At 43.5% G+C, this 23,080-nt stretch overlaps 1 protein-coding gene across 2 annotated transcripts in view; it reads left to right on the forward strand.

Moving 5' to 3' along the window:
- The window catches only part of LOC126475063 (arylsulfatase B-like), a 75,468-nt gene extending 55,893 nt beyond the window's left edge, over positions 1-19,575 (forward strand). For both annotated transcript variants that reach the window (XM_050102623.1, XM_050102622.1), the window contains exons 8-9: positions 13,941-14,099; positions 17,836-19,575. In XM_050102623.1, coding sequence (XP_049958580.1) covers positions 13,941-14,099; positions 17,836-18,338 — 662 coding nt within the window. In that variant the 3' untranslated portion in view covers positions 18,339-19,575. The remainder of the gene's footprint in view (positions 1-13,940; positions 14,100-17,835) is intronic.
- Positions 19,576-23,080: the final 3,505 nt, after the last annotated feature.

Consider the following 23,080-nt stretch of genomic DNA (forward strand, 5'->3'; position numbering starts at 1 on the left):
GATAATGCACGACTGCATGTTGCAGGTCCTTTACGGGCCTTTCTGGATACAGAAGATGTTCGACTGCTGCCCTGGCCAGCACATTCTCCAGATCTCTCACCAACTGAAAAAGTCTGGTCAATGGTGGCCGAGCAAACAATACGCCAGTCACTACTCTTGATGAATTGTGGTATCGTGTTGAAGCTGCATGGCATGGGCAGCTGTACCTGTTGACTCAATGACCAGGCGTATCAAGGCCGTTATTACGGCGAGTGGTGGTTGTTCTGGGTACTGATTTCTCAGGGTCTATGCACCCAAATTGCGTGAAAATGTAATCACATGTCAGGTCTAGTATAAAATATTTGTCCAATGAATATCCGATTATCATCTGCATTTCATTTGGTGCAGCAATTGTAATGGCCAGTAGTGTATTATTGCAGGTGGTAGTGACAGCGTATCGGTCGGCTTATCTTGACACGCCGAACCACTTCACGTATATAACCAACTGGCCTGAAAATGTTGATAGTGCGATGCACTTACCTGAGCCACCACTCGTTGATTAGAACGTCTCCTCATGTTTCCGAGAACGGCCACAGGAGGCCAAGTGCAATAATATCGTGGCGGGGTATCACATATTTTGCAAATGGAGCAAAGTAGGCCTAATGCGTTTGCTAGAAAAACACAGGAGACAAAGGCATTTTCATTTTCACCTCTCGTCGTTACTGTCCACTCTACATTCCTCCAAATCCCCATCTACTCTCGGTTTAGTGAGATACGCATTCAGTAAAGAATTGGGCACCAGAAATACTGAAGAGCTTGACGGGAACGCAGATGCTGTGCTGCGATGGCAACAAGGATGATCGTCCAACGTCCAGGTGGCCGAGCGGTTCTAGGTGCTTCAGTCCGGAACCGCGCTGCTGCTACGGTCGCAGGTTCGAATCCTGCCTCGGGCATGGATGCGTGTGATGTCCTTAGGTTAGTTAAGTTTAAGTAGTTCTAAGTCAAGGGAACTGATGACCTCAGATGGTAAGTCCCATAATGCTTACAGCCATTTTTGAACCCATCGTGAAGGATTGGTCATGCAATACGATTTCAGTGCTAAGACGGTATATGTATGCCATCAGTAAGCAACTGAAAATTTTGGGGTCAGAAAATTCGGGGGTTAAACCTGTGACTGAGCAATGTATCTCAGTAAGTGAGACATTGAATCACCAATAGACTAACCTGACTGCTGGTTTTCCATCTTTTTACTAATTAAGTGCAAGCAACTGCTCAGATGACTCCTTCAGTACACGAACGGTATATTTTTGTCATTACTATTTTACAATTAATAAACTTTCTAATGATGTGGATGTCCATCACGTGCTAACCTATAACAGTCCATTCTGAACCATATTCGTAATACTGAAAGTATATATATGCGTAACTGAATAAATGAAATTTCTATTATCTTTTACACCTCAGTACCTATTTATGACAAACTACACTGGTAAGCGAAAACATATTGACCATTGCCCATCCAGGCGTTGGATGCCGTCTGGTGGCGTTTCGGGCACGTGATGCAGTAAGAGAAGTACGTAAGAGGAGCAGAAACGCACGGGTGAACACCCTAGCTAATATATGGGCTGCAAATGGGGAAATCGGTTGCGGTAAGCGACTTCGACAAAGGGCGGTTTATTATTACGTAGAGGCTGTCAACGAATGTCTCGAAAACGGAGAAGCTGGCCGAATGTTCAGGTGGTACTGTCCTGAGCATCTACGGAAAGAGGTAGGACAGTGAAACTACCACTAGGCGACACTTCACAGAACGTGGGGTTCGGAGGCTTATCTGATCTGCAAAGTAGGATAGATGGTGATCTGTGGCATCTCTGCCGAAATAGCACAATGCTGGTGCATGCACAAACGTTTCGGAACACACCGCTCATTGTACATAGTTGAAAATGGAGCTCCGCAGCAGACCATCCCTTCGTGCTCACATGTTGACCCAACGATGTCACGATTTCGGTGGGCACGGAACTATCGGGATTCGATTGTCGATCAATGAAAAAGTGTCGGCTCTTTCGGGTGAGTCAAATTTTTGCTACACTAGGTCGACGGTCCTCTACACAGGCGCTGTCATCGAGGTAAACGACAGCTCGAAACGTGAATCGCGCCACGAACGCAAGCTCCTGGGAGCAGTATTATGCTATGGGAGACATTCTCCATAGCCTGCATGGGACCTGTGGTAGTAATCTAAGACACGCTGACAGCTGCAAACCACCTGCATCCTTTCACGCTTGATCTCTTGTCCGACGACTATGTCACCTTTCGGCAGTATAATTGTCCGTTCAAAAATGACTCTGAGCACTATGGGACTCAACATCTAACGTCATCACTCCCCTATAACTTAGAACGAGTTAAGCCTAACTAACCTAATGACATCACACACATCCATTCTCGAGGCAGGATTCGAACCTGCGACCGTAGCGGTCGCACAGTTCCAGACTGAAGCGCCTAGAAACGCTCGACCACACCGGCCGGCTATAATTGTCCGTGTTTAAGAGCCATCATAACCGAGCAACATTGGTTTGAGGAGCATTATAATGCACTCACGTTGATGTCCCGGCGACCAAATTTGTCTGATATAAATCCTATGGATCCAACCTAGGTCGCTATAGGGTGCCATCACCGCGTATGCAAATCAGCGGCCCGTTATTTACGAGAATTACATGGGCTGTGTGACGCCATATACGTCCACAAACCTACTAATGTTCTGTTGTTTCCTGACACGCAGAATCAGTAATCTATTTCACTTCGAAGACGGACAAGCAAGCTATTAAACAGGTGGTCATAATGTTTTGGTTCATCAGCGTATATTCACTGCAATTTACTCAACAGAGTATATATATATATATATATATATATATATATATATATATATTTATATATTTATATTTATATTTATTTACACGTCAAGTTCCATAGGACCAAAATGAGGAGCAAATCTCCAAGGTCATGTAACGTGTCAGTACATGAAATTACAACATAAAAGTAATAACAGATAAAAATAAATGTTCATGAACCTGAAAAAAGTCAATCCATAAGTTTCAGTAAACGCCATCAGCAATAGAATAAGAATCAACTTAATTTTTCAAGGAACACCGCGACAGAATAGAATGAGTGACCCATGGGGAAACTCTTCAGTTTAGATTTGAAAGCGCGTGGATTACTGCTAAGATTTTTGAATTCGAGTGGCAGCTTATTGAAAATGGAAGCAGCGGTACACTGCACACCTTTTCGCACAAGAGTTAAGGAAGAGTGATCCAAATGCCGGTTTCATTTCTACCGATCATTAACCGAGTGAAAGTTGCTTATTCTTGGGAATAAACTAATATTGGTAACAAGAAACGACATTAAGGAATATACATATTGAGAGGCCAATGTCAAAATACCAAGACTCGTGAACAGAGGTCGACAAGAGGTTCGTGAACTCACACCACTTATTGCCCGAACCGCGCGTTTCTTAGCCAAAAAAATGCTTGTAGAATGGGAAGATTTACCCCAAAAAATAATACCATACGACGTAAGAGAATGAAAATAAGCAAAGTAGATTAATTTTTGTGTCGACGGATCACTCACTTTTGATATCGTTCGAATAGTAAAAATGACAGTATTAAGACTTTGAACAAGATCCTGAACGTTGCCTTTCCATGACAGCCTACTATCTATCTGATCACCAAGAAATTTGAACTGTTCAGTTTCACAAAACCTATTCCCCTTTCTGTGAAATTTAAACGTTATGTTTTGTTGAATTGTGTGTTAGGAACTGTAAAAACTGAGCCTTACTCTGATTTAACGTTAGTTTACTTTCTACAAGCCATGAACTGAGGTCATGTACTGCACTATTTGAAACCGAGTCAATGATGCACACAACATCCTCTACTACCAAGCTATTGTCATCAGCAAACAGAAATAATTTAGAGTTACCCGTAATCTACATCTACATCTACATTGATACTCCGCAAGCCACCCAACGGTGTGTGGCGGAGGGCACTTTACGTGCCACTGTCATTACCTCCCTTTCCTGTTCCAGTCGCGTATGGTTCGCGGGAAGAACGACTGTCTGAAAGCCTCCGTGCGCGCTCTAATCTCTCTAATTTTACATTCGTGATCTCCTCGGGAGGTATAAGTAGGGGGAAGCAATATATTCGATACCTCATCCAGAAACGCACCCTCTCGAAACCTGGCGAGCAAGTTACACCGCGATGCAGAGCGCCTCTCTTGCAGAGTCTGCCACTTGAGTTTATTAAACATCTCCGTAACGCTATCACGGTTACCAAATAACCCGGTAACGAAACGCGCCGCTCTTCTTTGGATCTTCTCAATCTCTTCCGTCAACCCGACCTGGTACGGATCCCACACTGATGAGCAATACTCAAGTATAGGTCGAACGAGTGTTTTGTAAGCCACCTCCTTTGTTGATGGACTACATTTTCTAAGCACTCTCCAAATGAATCTGAACCTGGTACCCGCCTTACCAACAATTAATTTTATATGATCATTCCACTTCAAATCGTTCCGCACGCATACTCCCAGATATTTTACAGAAGTAACTGCTACCAGTGTTTGTTCCGCTATCATATAATCATACAATAAAGGATCCTTCTTTCTATGTATTCGCAATACATTACATTTGTCTATGTTAAGGGTCAGTTGCCACTCCCTGCACCAAGTGCCTATCCGCTGCAGATCTTCCTGCATTTCGCTACAATTTTCTAATGCTGCAACTTCTCTGTATACTACAGCATCATCCGCGAAAAGCCGCATGGAACTTCCGACACTATCTACTAAGTCATTTATATATATTGTGAAAAGCAATGGTCCCATAACACTCCCCTGTGGCACGCCAGAGGTTACTTTAACGTCTGTAGACGTCTGTCCATTGATAACAATATGCTGTGTTCTGTTTGCTAAAAACTCTTCAATCCAGCCACACAGCTGGTCTGATATTCCGTAGGCTCTTACTTTGTTTATCAGGCGACAGTGCGGAACTGTATCGAACGCCTTCCGGAAGTCAAGAAAAATAGCAACTACCTGGGAGCCTGTATCTAATATTTTCTGGGTCTCATGAACAAATAAGGCGAGTTTGGTCTCACACGATCGCTGTTTCCGGAATCCATGTTGATTCCTACATAGTAGATTCTGGGTTTCCAGAAATGACATGATACGCGAGCAAAAAACATGTTCTAAAATTCTACAAGAGATCGACGTAAGAGATATAGGTCTATAGTTTTGCGCATCTGCTCGACGACCCTTCTTGAAGACTGGGACTATCTGTGCTCTTTTCCAATCATTTGGAACCCTCCGTTCCTCTAGAGACTTGCGGTACACGGCTGTTAGAAGGGGGGCAGGTTCTTTCGCGTACTCTGTGTAGAATCGAATTGGTATCCCGTCAGGTCCAGTGGACTTTCCTCTATTGAGTGATTCCAGTTGCTTTTCTATTCCTTGGACACTTATTTCGATGTCAGCCATTTTTTCGTTTGTGCGAGGATTTAGAGAAGGAACTGCAGTGCGGTCTTCCTCTGTGAAACAGCTTTGGAAAAAGGTGTTTAGTATTTCAGCTTTACGCGTATCATCCTCTGTTTCAATGCCATCATCATCCCGTAGTGTCTGCATATGCTGTTTCGAGCCACTTACTGATTTAACGTAAGACCAGAACTTCCTAGGATATTCTGTCAAGTCGGTACATAGAATTTTACTTTCGAATTCAATGAACGCTTCACGCATAGCCCTCCTTAAGCTAACTTTGACATCGTTTAGCTTCTGTTTGTCTGAGAGGTTTTGGCTGCGTTTAAACTTGGAGTGGAGCTCTCTTTGCATTCGCAGTAGTTTCCTAACTTTGTTGTTGTACCACGGTGGGTTTTTCCCGTCCCTCACAGTTTTACTCGGCACGTACCTGTCTAAAACGCATTTTACGATTGCCTTGAACTTTTTCCATAAACACTCAACATTGTCAGTGTCGGAACAGAAATTTTCGTTTTGATCTGTTAGGTAGTCTGAAATCTGCCTTCTATTACTCTTGCTAAACAGATAAACCTTCCTCCCTTTTTTTTATATTCCTATTAACTTCAATATTCAGGGATGCTGCAACGGCCTTATGATCACTGATTCCCTGTTCTGTACATACAGAGTCGAAAAGTTCGGGTCTGTTTGTTATCAGTAGGTCCAAGATGTTATCTCCACGAGTCGGTTCTCTGTTTAATTGTTCGAGGTAATTTTCGGATAGTGCACTCAGTATAATGTCACTCGATGCTCTGTCCCTACCACCCGTCCTAAACATCTGAGTGTCCCAGTCTATATCTGGTAAATTGAAATCTCCACCTAAGACTATAACATGCTGAGAAAATTTATGTGAAATGTATTCCAAATTTTCTCTCAGTTGTTCTGCCACTAATGCTGCTGAGTCGGGAGGTCGGTAAAAGGAGCCAATTATTAACCTAGTTCGGTTGTTTAGTGTAACCTCCACCCATAATAATTCACAGGAACTATCCACTTGTACTTCACTACAGGATAAACTACTACTAACAGCGACGAACACTCCACCACCGGTTGCATGCAATCTATCCTTTCTAAACACCGTCTGTACCTTTGTAAAAATTTCGGCAGAATTTATCTCTGGCTTAAGCCAACTTTCTGTACCTATAACTAATACTAGAGGGCATATCATTTATAAAAATAAGGAACAGAAGCGGCCCCAACACTGATACCTGGGGCACCCCGACCCCCCCCCCCCCCCCCCCTCCACTTGACAGTACCCAACTCAGATCCCACATCACATTGTGAATAATGACCTTTTGCTGCCTGTTGCTAAAGTAAGAGGTGAACCAGTTATGAGCTACTCCCCGTATTCCGTAACGGTCCAACTTCTGGAGCAATATTTTGTGATCAACACAATCAAATGCCTTAGTTAAATGAAAAAATACGCCAAGTGTTCGAAACTTTTTGTTTAGCCCATCCAGTATCTCACAGAGAAAAGAGAACATAGCATATTCAGCTGTTAAACGACTTATAAAGCCGAACTGTACATTTGATAGCGAATAGTATGATATAAAATGATCAATTATCCTTACATACACAACCTTTTCAATAACTTTTGCAAACAATGATGGCATAGAAATATGTCTAAAATTATCTACATTATCCCTTTTCCCCATTCAATAAAGCGGCTTTACTACTGACTACTTTAATCGCTCAGGAAACTGACCATTCCTAAAGGAAACATTACAAATATGGCTAAATACAGGGCTAACATGTGCAGCACAGTCCTTTAATATTCTGCTAGACACTCCATCATAACCATGAGAGTCCTTAGTCTTCAGTGATTTAATTATTGACTCAATCTCCCTCTCGTCTGTATCACAGAGGAGTATTTCAGACATCAACCTCGGAAAGGCATTTGCCAAGAAAGTTATATGATTTCCTGTAGAAACTAAATTTTTATTTAATTCACCAGCAATGCTCAGAAAATGATTGTTAAATACTGTACATATATCTGATTTATCAGTAACAGAAATATTTTTTCTGCAAACTGACTTTATATCGTCGACCTTGTGCTGCTGACCAGACACTTCACAACTAACTATATGGTTTTAATTTTATCCTGTGAATTAGCTATTCTATTTGCATACAACATACTCTTTGCCTTCCTAATAACATTTTTAAGCACGTTAGAATAATGTTTGTAATGGGCTACTGTAACTTTATTGTGACTACTTCTAACATTTTGATATAATTCCCGCTTTCTTTTACATGATATCCTTATCCCACTAGTCAGCGACCTGGGCTGTCCATTACTGACAGCACCCCGTTTAGAATGTTCTAATGGAAAGCAACTCTCAAACAGCATGAGAAATGTCTTATGGAAAACATTGCACTTACCATCTATATTACCAGAACTATAAATATCTTGCCACTCTTGTTCCTTGACAAGTTTTAAAAAACTCTCTATTGCTGTTGGATTAACTTTCCTACATAGTTTCTAATTAGACATGACATTTGTTTGGGTACAATAGCCTTTTAATGTTAAAATTTGTGCATCATGGTCTGGAAGGCCATTCACGCTATTACTAACAGAATGCCCATCTAGTATGAAGAATGAATAAAAATATTGTCTATGACTGTGCTACTGTTCCCCTGCACCCTAGTTGGAAATAACACAGTTTGTATCAAATCTACCAACATACTTTTCCTTGCACAATCATATACAAAATTAATATTGAAGTCACCACATATGACTAACCTTCTGGTACTTCCTACAAAATGAATCAATAACCCTCTCTAGCCTAAGCACAAATGCTCTGACGTCGGAATTAGGCGACCTATAAACAACAACAATTGGAAGTATAGTTTCACTAAATTCAACTAACGCTGCACAACTTTGAAATATCTGTACAGTGCAGTGTCATGATATGTCTATGGACTCAAATGGAATTCACAGCAGTTTCAGAAGAACATTATTCATAAAAGAACCTGAAGAGAAGAAAGTAAGATAAATGCAAAAAATTTCGTATGTTGGCTTTACAACTAATGCTTCCAAGTTTCTAATAACATGTACAAGTACATGACTGGAAAAATATTTAATACCTGATACATGCCTATTCGTTTCTCTTAAGAACGTTACAGTCTCCACAGAGACAACTGTGACGTTGCTCTTGACTATGGAAGTTAAAACCAAAACCATTTCATAAATTCTGTCGACATAGAGAAGGCATTTGACACTGTAAAGTAGCACATAGCACATCGTTTTATAATTGTAAGCATAGTGGGTTTAAACTATCGGAAAAGATGGCTAGTGTACAACATGTGCAAGAACCAAGAGGGAACGACAAAACGAAAGTCCAAGACAGAAGTTTTCTGATTATAAAAGGCGTAAGGCATGGCTACACTATTTCGCTCTTTGTCAACCTGTACGCCGAAGAATGAAAGACGGAATTGCAACTAAGATTCAGAAGTGGGATTGAAATTTTGTGTTAATTGTACCAGAGAGTAAGGTCGCTGATATATTTGCTATCCCATGAATATGATTGAATGAAGCTATCAGTCTAATGTGCATAAGATATGGATTGAGGGAAAACCGAAGAAAGAGCAAAGTAAAAGAAAGGAAACTTGCTAGCTTTCAGATTTTATAGTTTGACGAGCTAGAGGAATGCGTAATAAGCTAGGATGCTGCTGACCTCGGTGTGAAGTACTGCAATAGGAAACATCATGGGAGCCAGGTAGAACTTCTCGGGCTACACGTCAGCTATCACAGTATCGAAAATTTTCAAGACTGAGAGGCGTGGTTCTGTAGCGTCTTTCATTCGTTGGGTGTGTAAGTGAGGTTATAAAGCAGTCAAAGAGGAACTAGACAGGAGGAGAGGGTCAGTGAATATGCCATCTGTTGGCCTGCCAACCTATTAACGACTGAGTCTTGGATTGGACATCTGCCTTCATTCTGATGTCTATCAGAATGAAGACCCATTTCTGTCCACGTCGAATGTGTCTTCCTCGTGGTCGGCTGCAGAATCTTAATGCAATACGAATGCACTTCCCAGCCTCCAAATACTGCGTTCACTCTGCCTCCGCGAGATAGTCACCCCAGACAGTTGATACCAGGCCGAGGTACAGTAACAACCCGTAGGCCGCCACGAACTGAAGAAATTAAGTCAGTCCAGCAGAAAAATAAATGGGTAAAACCGGCCAGGGCGTCGCAGCTAAACTGCAGAAGGCGGAAGAAGAAAGTTATCAGCTGTCAGTCCACAGCCATACATTCACAATGAGGTGTGAAGAACGCACTACACCTACTGCACACAGTTGCATGTAAAACGGAACCCATCAAATGGTGGGATGAAATGGTACATTCCTCACCTACCTGCTCTATTACTGAGTTATTATCGTGACCAGACAAATCGGGCCTGAGATTATAATTTCAAGCAATTCTATGAAGTGTCCGGAAGTGGCTGTTGTCTTCATTGCAGTCTACATTTTTACTCTGCAAAATTGTGGCAACTGCATGATGGAGGGTACATAAGAGCAAACATTTATTATGTAGAATATTAGGTTATACCTAAGGTGTTCAAAATGATTGGTACATTTTTTGTGCGCACGAGCAGCATTTACGGAAGAAACCAAAATAAATTTCAAGTCCCCCCGACCCCCTCCCAACGTGTATGCACATGTGACATTGTTCTGGAAGGTTCAAACCATTATTTCGATCACGGCGTCAACGGTGTGCGATTCGTCACTGATGGTGAATTTGTTACCCCACATGACCTCTTCCATTACGTCGAATAAAGCATAGTCGCGAATAGGCATATCCAGAGAATAGGGAGGATGCGGCATCACAGTAAACCCTAGTTCACACACAGTGGCAATGGTCTAGCGAATTGCATGTGGCAGCACATTGTCATGTTGGAGAGGAACGCCACAGCCCCATTCTTCATTAAGACATTGTTGATTGCGTTGGCGGCGTTGGTGCAGTGAACTGCAGTACTGATCGTTATTGAGAGTCGTATTGGAGAACTATGACTAGTCGACGGTGACCAGTCACTCAAAAAACTCCGCTAGATCAGCACTGTACTGTTGCGTCATCCGTTGGCATATCTCCACACGCTTTTATTTCTCCGTAACAGCGGGGGAATGGGGCACCCAACATGCACAGACCATCATCTTCTAATCCTCATGTATCAGGTGTGGAGGGTTCCCTGTGGCAGACCTGTTGACTTCTGTAGTTCAGCAAACATGACTGGTTTTGGCCCATCATCAGGTGTTTGCGAGGCTGGGCGTTGTTGGACACCCAACGCTATTGTGTTTTTCAGCACAGTCCGTGCAGTCTGTGAACTATGATACCCAACGAAACAAGAATCTGCACTTGGCGCCTTTTCCCCACATGTAGCTACTAATCTCATGTCTATCTTTGCTCATACTCGTCTGCTACCATGTTGTGTTATCGATGTCCACCGACGTACTCGACAATTGGAACCAACTGCTGCTGTAGTGCGCCCCTATTGGAAGCAGTAACACCATCTAGCGACGGTAGATAGTACTATAGTCTTTCTTCACACGTATATCGACACACATTTCAGACTGTGCCTTGAAGCAGTTATAGAGAGAGTTCCAATCAGTACTGGGCGAAGAAAATACGAGGGTCGTTCAACAAATAATGCACCAAATTTTTGTTAAAAAGTCATTAATATACTTCAACAAACGTACTTGTTGGTGCTTCATATTTGATGTATTTTCTGTTCACCGGGAAAGTTTCGAACCGTTCTGGCAGATGACAGAGCAGTAGTACAGCGTCAAAATGGCGTCTATATAAGACTCACGTTACAAACAGCGTGCTGTTATTGGATACTTGTATGCGGAAAAAGAAACCGTGGTGAACACCCACAGACATTTACTTGCCGCGTATGACGATGCTGCAGTTGTTAGGAGCACAGTTGGGCGGTGGGTAAAGAAAGTTACAGCCTCAGGAAATGCAGAAACAGAGCTCCATGATCAGCCACGATCGGGACGACCTGTGACAGCCACTGCTACAGACATGCTGAATCGTGCCGACCGGCGCATCACAACTCGACAATTGGCTATACAGTTGTCGGTCAGCATTGGAAGTGCATCTGCAATGATCGAGACACTTGGATACTCAAAGAGGTGCTCACGATGGGGTGCGTGAATGCTAACAGCGGACCACAAGATTCAAAGAAAGGCCATTTCATCTGGATTGTTGGAGGGGTTTGAGAGCGACGGAGAGGCCTCTCTGTCACGGACCGTTATGGGGGACGAAAGCTGGGTGCACCACTTTGCGCCGGAAACAGAAAGGCAATTCATGGAGTTGCATCATCCCCATTCACTACAAACGAAGAAAACAAACACCCTTAGCAGGAAAAGTCATGATGACAGTCTTCTGGGACTGCAATGTCGCCATTCTCGTGGATGCGATGCCAAGAGGGTCAACCATCAATTCAGAGACTCTGAATAAACTCAAGAATCGTTTCCGATGTTTTAGATCGGACAAGATTGCAGCATAAATCTTGCTCCAACACGGTAACGCACGCCCACACACGTCTCAGAACCCGGGAACACATCGCCAAACGGAGTTAAACATCAGTGCCTCATCCACCCTGCAGTGCAGATCTGGCACGCTCCGACTTCCATCTATTTGGGCCGCTTAAAGATTGTCTACGGGAAACAAACTTTGAAGATGATGAGAGTGCCAGTCATGCAGTGAAAACATGGCAATGCCTAAAGCACAAGAGACTTTACCAGCAAGGAATGCTTGCTCTTCCACACCATTAGCATACGGTCGTAAAAGGTGGTGGAAACTACGTAGAAAAACAGGACATGGACAAGACGTGTTGACGTATGTTGTCACCAAATTCTGACTCTTAACAATAAATCGGTTTTTAGGGAAAAAATTGAGGTATTACTCATTGATAGACGCTCGTAATGTAGTAAGTTTTAATCAGTGCCAATCGATTAAGCGAAGATCCAATGGTTGCAATCGCTCTCGGATGAAAAGAGCGGCGAATTCAACACAACTTTATCACACAATGTACCACAACAGCTCTGGAACGTCCTCACAGTTTAGTCAACGTTGCGATTAGACATAGATGATTAGCGGCTCCGATCGTTGTCTACCGTCTTCATATCTACAATAAAAAAGTTGAATAAAACTGATAAATGTACAGGACGAATAAAGCTATTTGATTAAATGTATTAGAATAGCTTGGTTACAGAGTGCAGCATAAAATTCATCACCGTGTTTACCTACCGCAGCATTACCTAGAGACACATATAGCAATAATGTTGACGCGTTACGCGATAACTAAGGTAAAAGCCGGCCGGAGTGGCCGTGCGGTTATAGGCGCTTCAGTCTGGAACCGCGGGACCGCTACGGTCGCAGGTTCGAATCCTGCCTCGGGCATGGATGTGTGTGATATCGTTAGGTTAGTCTCGTTTAAGTAGTTCTAAGTTCTAGGGGACTTATGACCTCAGCACTTGAGTCCCATATTGCTCAGAGCCATTTTAACCATTTTGAACTAACGTAAATAAATCTGTTGCTTGCCGATAATAACCGAAACCGATAATCAACAAGTTAACAATAGATTTTTGGACAATGTGGTTGTAGAGAGAAGCAGCGATTAATTTGATTAATCAATAATTCAAGAACAGTCGTAATCGCATATATTATTGTTATAATAACACCAACCGGTTTCAACCCGACGTAGGGATAATATTCCGGGCGTTTACAACATTGGTCGACTGCTGGTGGTGTCACTCCTGTCTACATAACGGCAGAAAACTATAGTTATGCCGTCGACCAATGGTGTAAGCGCCCAAAGATGACTCCTACGTCGGATTGAAACCGGTTGGCGGAATTATAACAATAATAAATGCAAATCAGACTAAGAACAGCCGACCAGTTGCAAAGGATAAAGTAATCTTTACCTAGGTTTCAATAGATATAAATCTATCTTCTTCAGAAGACGGCAGTATTATAACAACATGAAGTGATGTGTCCTTATCGTTTAGGCAAACATCTGCATAGTTACATTAATCATATAAAATATAGCCCTGAAAACAGGGTTTGTCAGGGCTATATTTTATATGATTAATGTAACTATGCAGATGTTTGCCTAAACGATAAGGACATATCACTTCATGTTGTTATAATACTGCCGTCTCCTGAAGAAGATAGATTTATATCTATTGAAACCTAGGTAAAGATTACTTTATCCTTTGCAACTGGTCGGCTGTTCTTTGTCTGATTTACGTGGAACCGTTGCTGTAGCGCAGCTATGTTTAAAATAATAAATGCGATTAAGACTGTTCTTGAGTTATTGATTAAAGTTTACAACAGTTGCTGCAACTCTCCAGAATAAACTTGCCTGTCCTTTTCTTGTGCCTATTTATAGCGTATACAGAAGATATACTTTACTTTTTAGGAGGCAATGCATCTTCCCTTCCGGAGGACCTGGACGGCGTGAATGCGTGGCCTCAGCTGGTGACTGGCTTCGGATCTCCGCGGTCGGAACTGCTGATCAACGTCGACGAAGTGGTTGGCAACGCCGCCATACGACTGGACGATTGGAAGCTCGTCAGAGGTGAGCAGACGTTTACCATCACGTGCACTTACTCGTAACCTCGACTGTTCAGCACCGTCCGTCCCCTCACCAAGACCCTGCACACCACCTGTCAAGTCTCATACAGAATCTGCGAGTCAGTAGGCTGCACTCCTCAGCAGAGTTTGATGGTTGTGAAGGAGTCTTTCTGGATCATCAAGACGCGCACTTCTAAGAACTTTACAAATACAATTAGGTAACAAAAGTCACTGGATACCTCCTAATATCTGTTCGGTTTCCTTTTGCACGGCGTATTGCAGCAGTTCGACGTGGTATGGACTCAACAAGTTGTTGGAAGTCCCTTGCAATAATAATGTGTCATGCTGCCTCTGAACCCCTCCGTAATTGCGAAGGTTAAAATGGCTCTGAGCACTATCGGACTTAACATCTATGGTCGTCAGTCCCCTAGAATTTAGAACTACTTAAACCTGACTAACCTAAGGACATCACACAACACCCAGTCATCACGAGGCAGAGAAAATCCCTGACCCCGCCGGGAATCGAACCCGGGAACCCGGGCGCGGGAAGCGAGAACGCTACCGTACGACCACGAGCTGCGGACAATTGCAATGGTGTTGCTGATGCACGAAGTGGCCTCTCGATTGTCACCCATAAATATTCTGTGGGATTCATGTTGGAGCAGCGTCGGTGCAATGCCATCCACAAAATTTCCATCGTTATTTAGGACCACGAAGTACATGAACAACTGCAAATGGTCTCCAAGTAGCCTAATGTAACCATTAACAGTCAATCATCGATTGAGTTGGATCAGAGGATCTGAGTTCATTCCATGTAAACATAGCCCACACAATTATGGAGCCACAACCAACTTGCACGGTGCCTTGTTGACAATTTGGGTACATGGCTCTTTGGGGTCTTTGCCACACTCGAAAGCCATCATAACCTTTTAACAACTCAAATTGGAACTCATGCGACTACGACACGGTTTTTCAGTCGTCTAGGTTACAATCGACATAGTCACGGGCAAAGTGGAGGCCCTGCAGCCGATGTCGTGCTGTTAGCAAAGGCACTCACGTCGGTCATCTACTGCCTTAGCCCATTAACACCACGTTTCGCCGCACTGTCGTAACGGAGCCGTACGTGCCAACATCGACTTCTGCGGTTTTTGATTCAGTTTCGTTTGTCTGTTACCAATGACAAGTCTACGCGAACACCGCTGCTCTCGGTCGTTAAGTCAAGGCCGTCGGCGACTGCGTAGTCCGTGGTGAGAGGTAATGCCTGAAATTTGGTATTCTCGGCACACTCTTGGCACTGTGGATCTCGGAATATTGAATTCACTAACGATTTTCGAAGTGGAATGTGAGATTTGTGCAGCTCCAACGACCATTTCGTGGTCCGTACCTGTTAATTTCCTCGACGACGCTCTAATCACGTCGAAAACCTTTTACGTAAATCGCCTGAGTACAAATGACTTCCCCGCCAATGTACTCCAATTTCCTACCTTGTGTACGATATACTACCTTCATTTGTATATGTGCCTATCACTGTCCGATGACTGTTTGTCACTTTAGTGTAGTGTAGCTGAACATATCCGTAAATTTTTCTCCCATATGTCTCTAATGTGTTTGTAGCTGAAACCTACACTGACCATGGTATACCACCTGCTTAATGGCGTGCTAGCTTTCGAACGCCACACAGCAACGATTCTACATGACTTCAGTTCGATAAATAGGTACGTAAGTAAATAGGTCTGTAGATTAGTTTATGGGAATTACGTGGCATCAGTTACCTATGCGCAACCCACGCAATACCCTCACATTTTTGGCTGGTGGCCTGTGGGGACGGGGGTGGCGCCAGATAGCGTCTCAGATGTGCCATCGGTTTCAGGTCAGGCTGCTTTGGGGGCAAAGACATCAACGTCAGTTATTTACCCTTGACAGCTCTGGCACTGAAGCACATACACCTACACTGCTGGAAGGTGACATCGTCGTCGGGGAAAACGTCGAGCACGGAGGGTCAGAAACGATGTTCAAGTTGTACATACTTGTTACGGTGCCATAGGTTACTACAATAAGTCTCAATGAAACCCAGATGAAAGTCCCTCATTTTGTAATAGTGCTATCTATGGCATTCGTCCGTTACACATTGGACGCTCCGAACAGCACCTACATGACAACGAACTCAGAAGTGACCATCAAGCTGAAGTGATAAGAAAGGGTAATCATTCTATCGACGATATGGCCGCAAATGAATATGCAACTTTGACAGATTGTTATGGCCCAGCGCCTGGGAACGTTCAATCGTACTCGGAGAAATTGCTCAGCTGCTCGGGCATTGCTGATGGGAGTATCTAAGGAAAATGGTTGAATGTCAGTTAAACAATGAGCAGGTGACAAGGTCCGCATCTCATCACAGAACGTGGTAGATCGTGACCGGCCGTGCGGTTAAAGGCGCTGCAGTCTGGAATCGCAAGACCGCTACGGTCGCAGGTTCGAATCCTGCCTCGGGCATGGCTGTTTGTGATGTCCTTAGGTTAGTTAGGTTTAACTAGTTCTAAGTTCTAGGGGACTAATGACCTCAGCAGTTGAGTCCCATAGTGCTCAGATCCATTTGAACCATTTTAACCAAGATCGTGACCTTGTCCGCTCTATAAAGGACAGACGGCGATCCTTGTGCAGGTCTGATGACTGAGTACAACGCTAGTGCAGGGACAAGTGTTTCGTAGGACACCATTGGCCTTGTATTGTCGACAGTCAGGCTCCACAGCACGTGACCCTAGCGTAATGACCGAACGGCATTGTTAACGGTGCTTTCAGCCCCCAGGGGATCATAAAAAATGTTCAGATGTGTGTGAAATTTTATGGGACTTAACTGCTGAGGTCATGAGTCCCTAAGCTTACACACTACTTAACCTAAATTATCCTAAGGACAAACACACACACCCATGCCCGAGGGAGGACTCGAACCTCCTCTGGGACCAGCCGCACAGTCCATGACTGCCGCGCATTAGAGGGGATCATCGAGAATGGACCGCGGGGCAGTGTAAATGCGTCGACTGACTAGGTGATCCCCATCTTTTATTACATCACATCCATGTTTGTGACGACTGCGCAGTGATTCAAGCGAACAGCCGCCTGATAAATGCACTGTATTTCGAATGCGTGCCAATGGGGGCAGTACAATTTTTTGGGCGACCTTTACCAGAGCCTGTAGGTGACCTGTGGTAGTAATCGAAGGCACCGTGAGTGCTACGGAGAACGAGAACACTATTTCGGACAATCTGCAAGCCTTCATGTTTGATGCCTTCCTCGACAGCGACGCCATCTTCGAGCTATAAAAATGTCCATGACACAAGGCCAGAACTGTAATACAGTTGTTTTAGGAGCGTGATGGGGAAACTCTTGTTGATGGCTTCGCCACCAAATTCGCCTGATTGGAACGTCATGTAATATATCTCGCCAGGTGTGCACTCAGTTATTAGCAGTTCTTAAGGTCAGGGAATTTCGTGGCCTGTGCTTAGAAAGCTGGTCTCACATATCTCTGGAAACCTACCAACGACTTCTCAGGATTATGCTATTCATCTGCTGTATTGCGTCCCAAAGTCGGATCAGTACTTTATTATATAGCTAGGCATAATGTTTCGGCTCCTGAGCGTATTAGTAATTGCCCCTGTTTCACTTATATTCTTATTCCTTAAACTGCTGCTCTCGATTTCCTAATTTTGTATGACTAGGTATTGTAATAATATGTGCCACAGGCCGGCAGAACAGCGCTTCCGACACTGGCTACCAGGGGTCGACTGGCCGGGAGGACGCTGTCTACACCCCAGTCTACACTCCAGAGCAGGTGCTGTCCAGCGCCGCGGGCCGGGCCATCTCCAGCGCTCTGGGCAACTCCACTCCAGCCAAGGTGATGCTGAGGCTCCGCGCAGAGGCCACCGTCTCCTGCCCTGACCGCCCCCAGCAGCCGCGGTGCGCCGTCGTCAACGGCAGCGACGTTTGCGTCTTCAACGTCACCCGCGACCCGTGCGAGGCGGGCGACGGCGTGGCCTCCGAGGATGTGCTGTCCATGCTGTTGGAGCGCCTGGAGGCGCTGTCGCAGCCGATGCTGCCCCAGCAGGACTCGACCACGTACCCCGACCTGGCCGACCCCAGGCGCTGGAACAACACCTGGGTGCCCTGGAGCGACTGCCTCGTCGACGCTACGGACGAGGCCTGTAACGCTGTCGCAAACACCACAAGACTGATCAGCGTAGTATGACCGCAGAATCTACACGACGGCTGATGGCGTCACAGCCGATCTGTAACTGCCCTCAGCCATTGAGATTGAGTCTTCTTACAGATGCCTTGCCCTTACATAAAGTGGGATAGTGATAACATACGTAATTCCTGCAGAGAGCATAACTGAGTGCCGATACAGTTACAATAGTTGGACTCAGAAGCAAGGTTTCTGCCACTTATCTGCCTCCACGCTTAATCTAATCTTAATTTCTCTATACTACCCTCTAATCTCCCCCTATCATGCTTGGTCCCTCTCTTTTATTCTTCCTTCCTCTGCCTTTCAACGTGAACTGCCGCTATCTGAAATTACTACAGTTTTGTAAACGAAAATCACAAAATTGAGGATGTTCTATAGTACTGGTGCGTTTTGTTGACCAGTTTTAGACTTATAAGGACGTCATTAGCCTGTCGCTGTCAAAAACAATGCAATACTGGTGAACAACCTCACAAACATATTACACATGGACGCCGAGGAGCAAACACAGAGTAAATGTCATCTTCGACCTCGCAGTGGCAACGTAACTGAAAATGTTAACGGTGAACGGTAAATAAATGGAACTAACTACAAAAACATATAAAACGAATTATCAAGTGTGTGTGTGGGGTGGGGGGGATTGCACTCGTATGTAAGGATAAGCTGGAAGAAAAGACAACGTTGGCCGAGAATTACATTTCACGGACGAGAAGATCTACGTGTGGTAGAACAGCCAGAAAACTTTTCTTTTTCGGTGTTTACTCAAGATATCTGTGTTTTGTCACATTTATATATTTACTCTTTCACATTACCGCTTTCAATTGTGTTACCACTGCCCTGTCAATGATGACATTTACTGTACTCTCTGGTCGCACCTTACTCCCCATTTGTAACATATTTTTAGAGCTGTTCACCAAACAATACTGTACCCTCTTTGACGATGACCGTCAATTAATTGTGATGATGGCCTTGTAAGCTAAAAACCGGTCAGCCAAATAAATTAGAACTGTAGAAAACCCACAGTTTTAGCCTTTCATTTACAGTTATGAATTTGTTCTGCCAAGAACCAATGGAAGATTCAGTTAACACGAAATTACTACACAACGAACTGTGTCCTAAGGGATGATATCCAGCTCCACTCAAGATATATCTGAGACATAAGCCTTTTCGTTTCCTTTAAATACTTGTGGCATTTCATTGTTCATATCGAATAATAAAATTATGTATGCATGTATGCCTGGTAGAAAATACACCACTAACGTTTACAGTCCAAATTTTGTTATATTCTTTCAGTACAAATGTCATGATATTACATACAATTTCATTGGTATCGATATTACATTTGTGATTGTGTACGAGACCTTTCTGTACGATACTCAGAATTTTATCTACACACTGTGTCAGGACTTCAGTACCAGACTTACGTGAACTGCAGGTGACCCAAATAGAATGAATTTTGATTAAGCAATGCACAAGGGATATTCTGAAAGTAAGGTCCGTACGGACGCGAAATGGAAACCACAGTGAAAATGTGATGAAGCTCTGCACACACGTGTTGGGCAGTGTCTCTAGTATGCCCGCCGATCGCGCCACGTCGCTCTTTTCAGTTCTGAGCACACGGTGATGACGTAGAGATGCGTAGAACAGTAGTGTATCCCGCCGAGGCTGAGGCCCTGGCGAAAGATTTCGCCTGATGCCATGCAGCTCACGTAACATAACCGCCATGCGTTTTCTTCTCCATGAAGATTGTCGGCCTCGCTCTGATCACCCATCATAGGGACCATGACTGGCTCCCCTTGACAGTCATCTCTGCCCACACGAACCACTGGTTATGGGAACACAGACAACGAGCTGCAGACTAGCGTTGAGAATTGACGGAAAGCACAACCGGCTGCCTTCTATAACGAGGGTACTGCAAAGGCACAGCGGTACGACGAATGTCTAAGTCACAGCGGAGGCTGCGTAGAGAAGTACGTGCAGCCGACTTTTTGTAATAAAACATTTTTGATTTTTCATAGTTGTCTCCATTTCACGACCGATTGGGCGTTACTCTCTGAATAGTACTCGTATGCTTCTTACCCCGTTAGTATTTATTTATTTATGTTGTTCAGTGAGGAAAATGTACCACAGCGAGCGTACAGTTCTTTTGCTTCGAAGCTTTCGGCGAATCTCACTAACTGCTGGGGTTGTTATCGGCCGACAATCTCGATCCAGCATCGACTACGGTTTCTTTGAGCTTGTTGCCGTGATTATCTGATACGATAAGACGAGCGATAACTGAAAAGGCTTCTTCGTATCTGTAAGAATGGTTTACTCAGTAGAAGACATCTTTCCTTAGGAGTGTTTTCTGCACTTCGCAGACACTTTCCAGAACATGTTTAAAGCGGCAATGTGTGATGTAATATCACCAGATATTATGGATTCTGTGTTATCCACTCTTTGCAGCATACCTCCACCCGGAACATATTCTGTGGAATGAGCTTTGGGACGGAGGTCACGTGATCCTCTGGAGGCATTGCAAGGAGTACGCCATTGAGAGTGTACACACATTGACCATGTAATATTTCATCAATATGCTTTCTCGATCCCAACGCTTTATGATGGTAGATTATCATAAAAGTTGGGATATTCCTATGTGACGCTATGAGACCTAACACAACCTGGCGTTAATTCTTCGAAAAACAGATTATCTGCTAAAACTTAGGTCGGTAAAGATCTTCAAGGAGTTCCTACTTACCACACACTACTCAACTGCTGTACACAGTATGCAGTACATCCTAGCGTGTGCGGTCACGCTGCATGATAGAGCCCACCCCCCTCCCCCCCACCCCCCGCCCCCGGAATATTTCAGTGTTGATTAACCAGCTAACTGCCCACATTCAGCAAACCCTTCCCCATAGTCTATGCGGTAGTGTGTGGTTTGGAAGTAAGCCGGTAGGAACCCTGGTGGTGGATGAAGTTTTCAATGCTAATATTTGGACTGGAGTTGTAGGAGAGGTGGTCGCGTTTACTTTATGATCACAATCTTTGAGCCAATGTTCTCCATTTAACTGCAAACCTCTCCGCAGTGGCTCATCAAGTGAAGGTATGTAAAAAGATTGTTGATGATCCATGCGTTGGTTGGGCTCATTGTTAACGTCGGCTGTGCCCTTGGAGCAATTCAAGAGCCATAGGCTGTACGTTGACACCTGTTATCACCCTGTACCTCCTCTCACCACCACCACCACCACTACCATCACCACCACTACCACAACCACCACCACCATCATCATCACCATAATACTACACAAACCTAACACTATACACTCATCCATCACACTAACCTGACTCTACAAATACATATTAGACACTACTCTAATACATCCGTAAGGAAAGAGGACAATGTGCCTGGAGGATGGACACTCCTCCCGGCAGCTGAATGCACCCCCAGGGATATCCCAATTCTATGGTATATCTCAATTCTATGGTATAAATGGAACAGCACATGAGTGGTTTACATCTACAGAATAGGAAGCAAAAAGTCTCTTTATATACTTCACGTGATTCAGAGGAGTTTGCCACTTCATCTAACTGGGGTGAAATTACATTACGTGTTCCACAAGTCTCGATCATGGGTCCCCTCCTGTTCTTGATAAATGTGAACGACCTCCCTTCTTATGTGAAACAAGATGCTGAACTGACACTGTTTACTGATGATACAAACATAATTATTAATCCAGTAAAAGAAAATCCGATAGGAAATTATGCAAATAAGATCTTTGGAAAAGTAATAAATTGGTTTTCTGCGAATGGGCTTGCTCTGAACTTTGAAAAAACACAGTACATCCAATTTTCTGCTGCAAAGAGTATAATTCCTTCAATAAACATAACACATCAAAAAAGTCTGTATCCAGGGTAGAGCATACTAAAGTTTAGGGTGAACATATACATGAGAATCTTAATTGGAAAATTCATATTTTGGATCTCGTAAAGCGACTAGGTTCAGCAACTTTTGCAATCAGAATAACTGCCAATTTTGAGGATGTAGAAATTAGTAAGCTAACATACTTTGCATACTTTGCATACTTCCACTCTCTGATGTCATACAGAATAATATTCTGATGCAACTCAACACTTAGGCAAAAGCGATTCACTGCTCAAAAGAAAGTAGTTAGAATAATGTGTGGGGTTCATAGTCGCACATCTTGTAGGCATCTGTTTAAAAGGTTACGAATTCTCACAACTGCTTCACAGTACATTTACTAAGTAATGAAATATTTTCCCAACAACATGGACCAGTTTAAAATCAACAGCGACATTCATGATTACAATACCAGAAAAAAGAAAGACCTACACTATCCTTTACTTAACCTATCTTTGGCTCAGAAAGGGGTAAAATAAGCTTGTATAAAACTTTTTGATAAATTACCAGAAGAAATAAAATGTCTGACAGACAGCAGTAACAGTTTCAAAAACAAATTGAAATCATACCTCCTTGACAACTCCTTCTGTACCATAGACGAATTCTTGACAAATAAATATATCTGGAGATATAATATATGCATTTTGTGCCATTTAAGGGAATGGGATAGATAATAGAAATATTTAGGTATAACACTATAATGTAAAAAAAAAACTTATTTCCTGTGCACATTTCTTGTGCATTTGACAATTTCCACATCATAACGGTTTTTCCGTGCTATTGATCAATGGAACACATAATTAACTAACTCCCAGCAAACAACGCCCGTGGAGGAAAGTTATGACCA

Source organism: Schistocerca serialis, chromosome 4, assembly GCF_023864345.2.
Source record: "Schistocerca serialis cubense isolate TAMUIC-IGC-003099 chromosome 4, iqSchSeri2.2, whole genome shotgun sequence".
Taxonomy (NCBI): Eukaryota; Metazoa; Arthropoda; class Insecta; order Orthoptera; family Acrididae; genus Schistocerca; species Schistocerca serialis.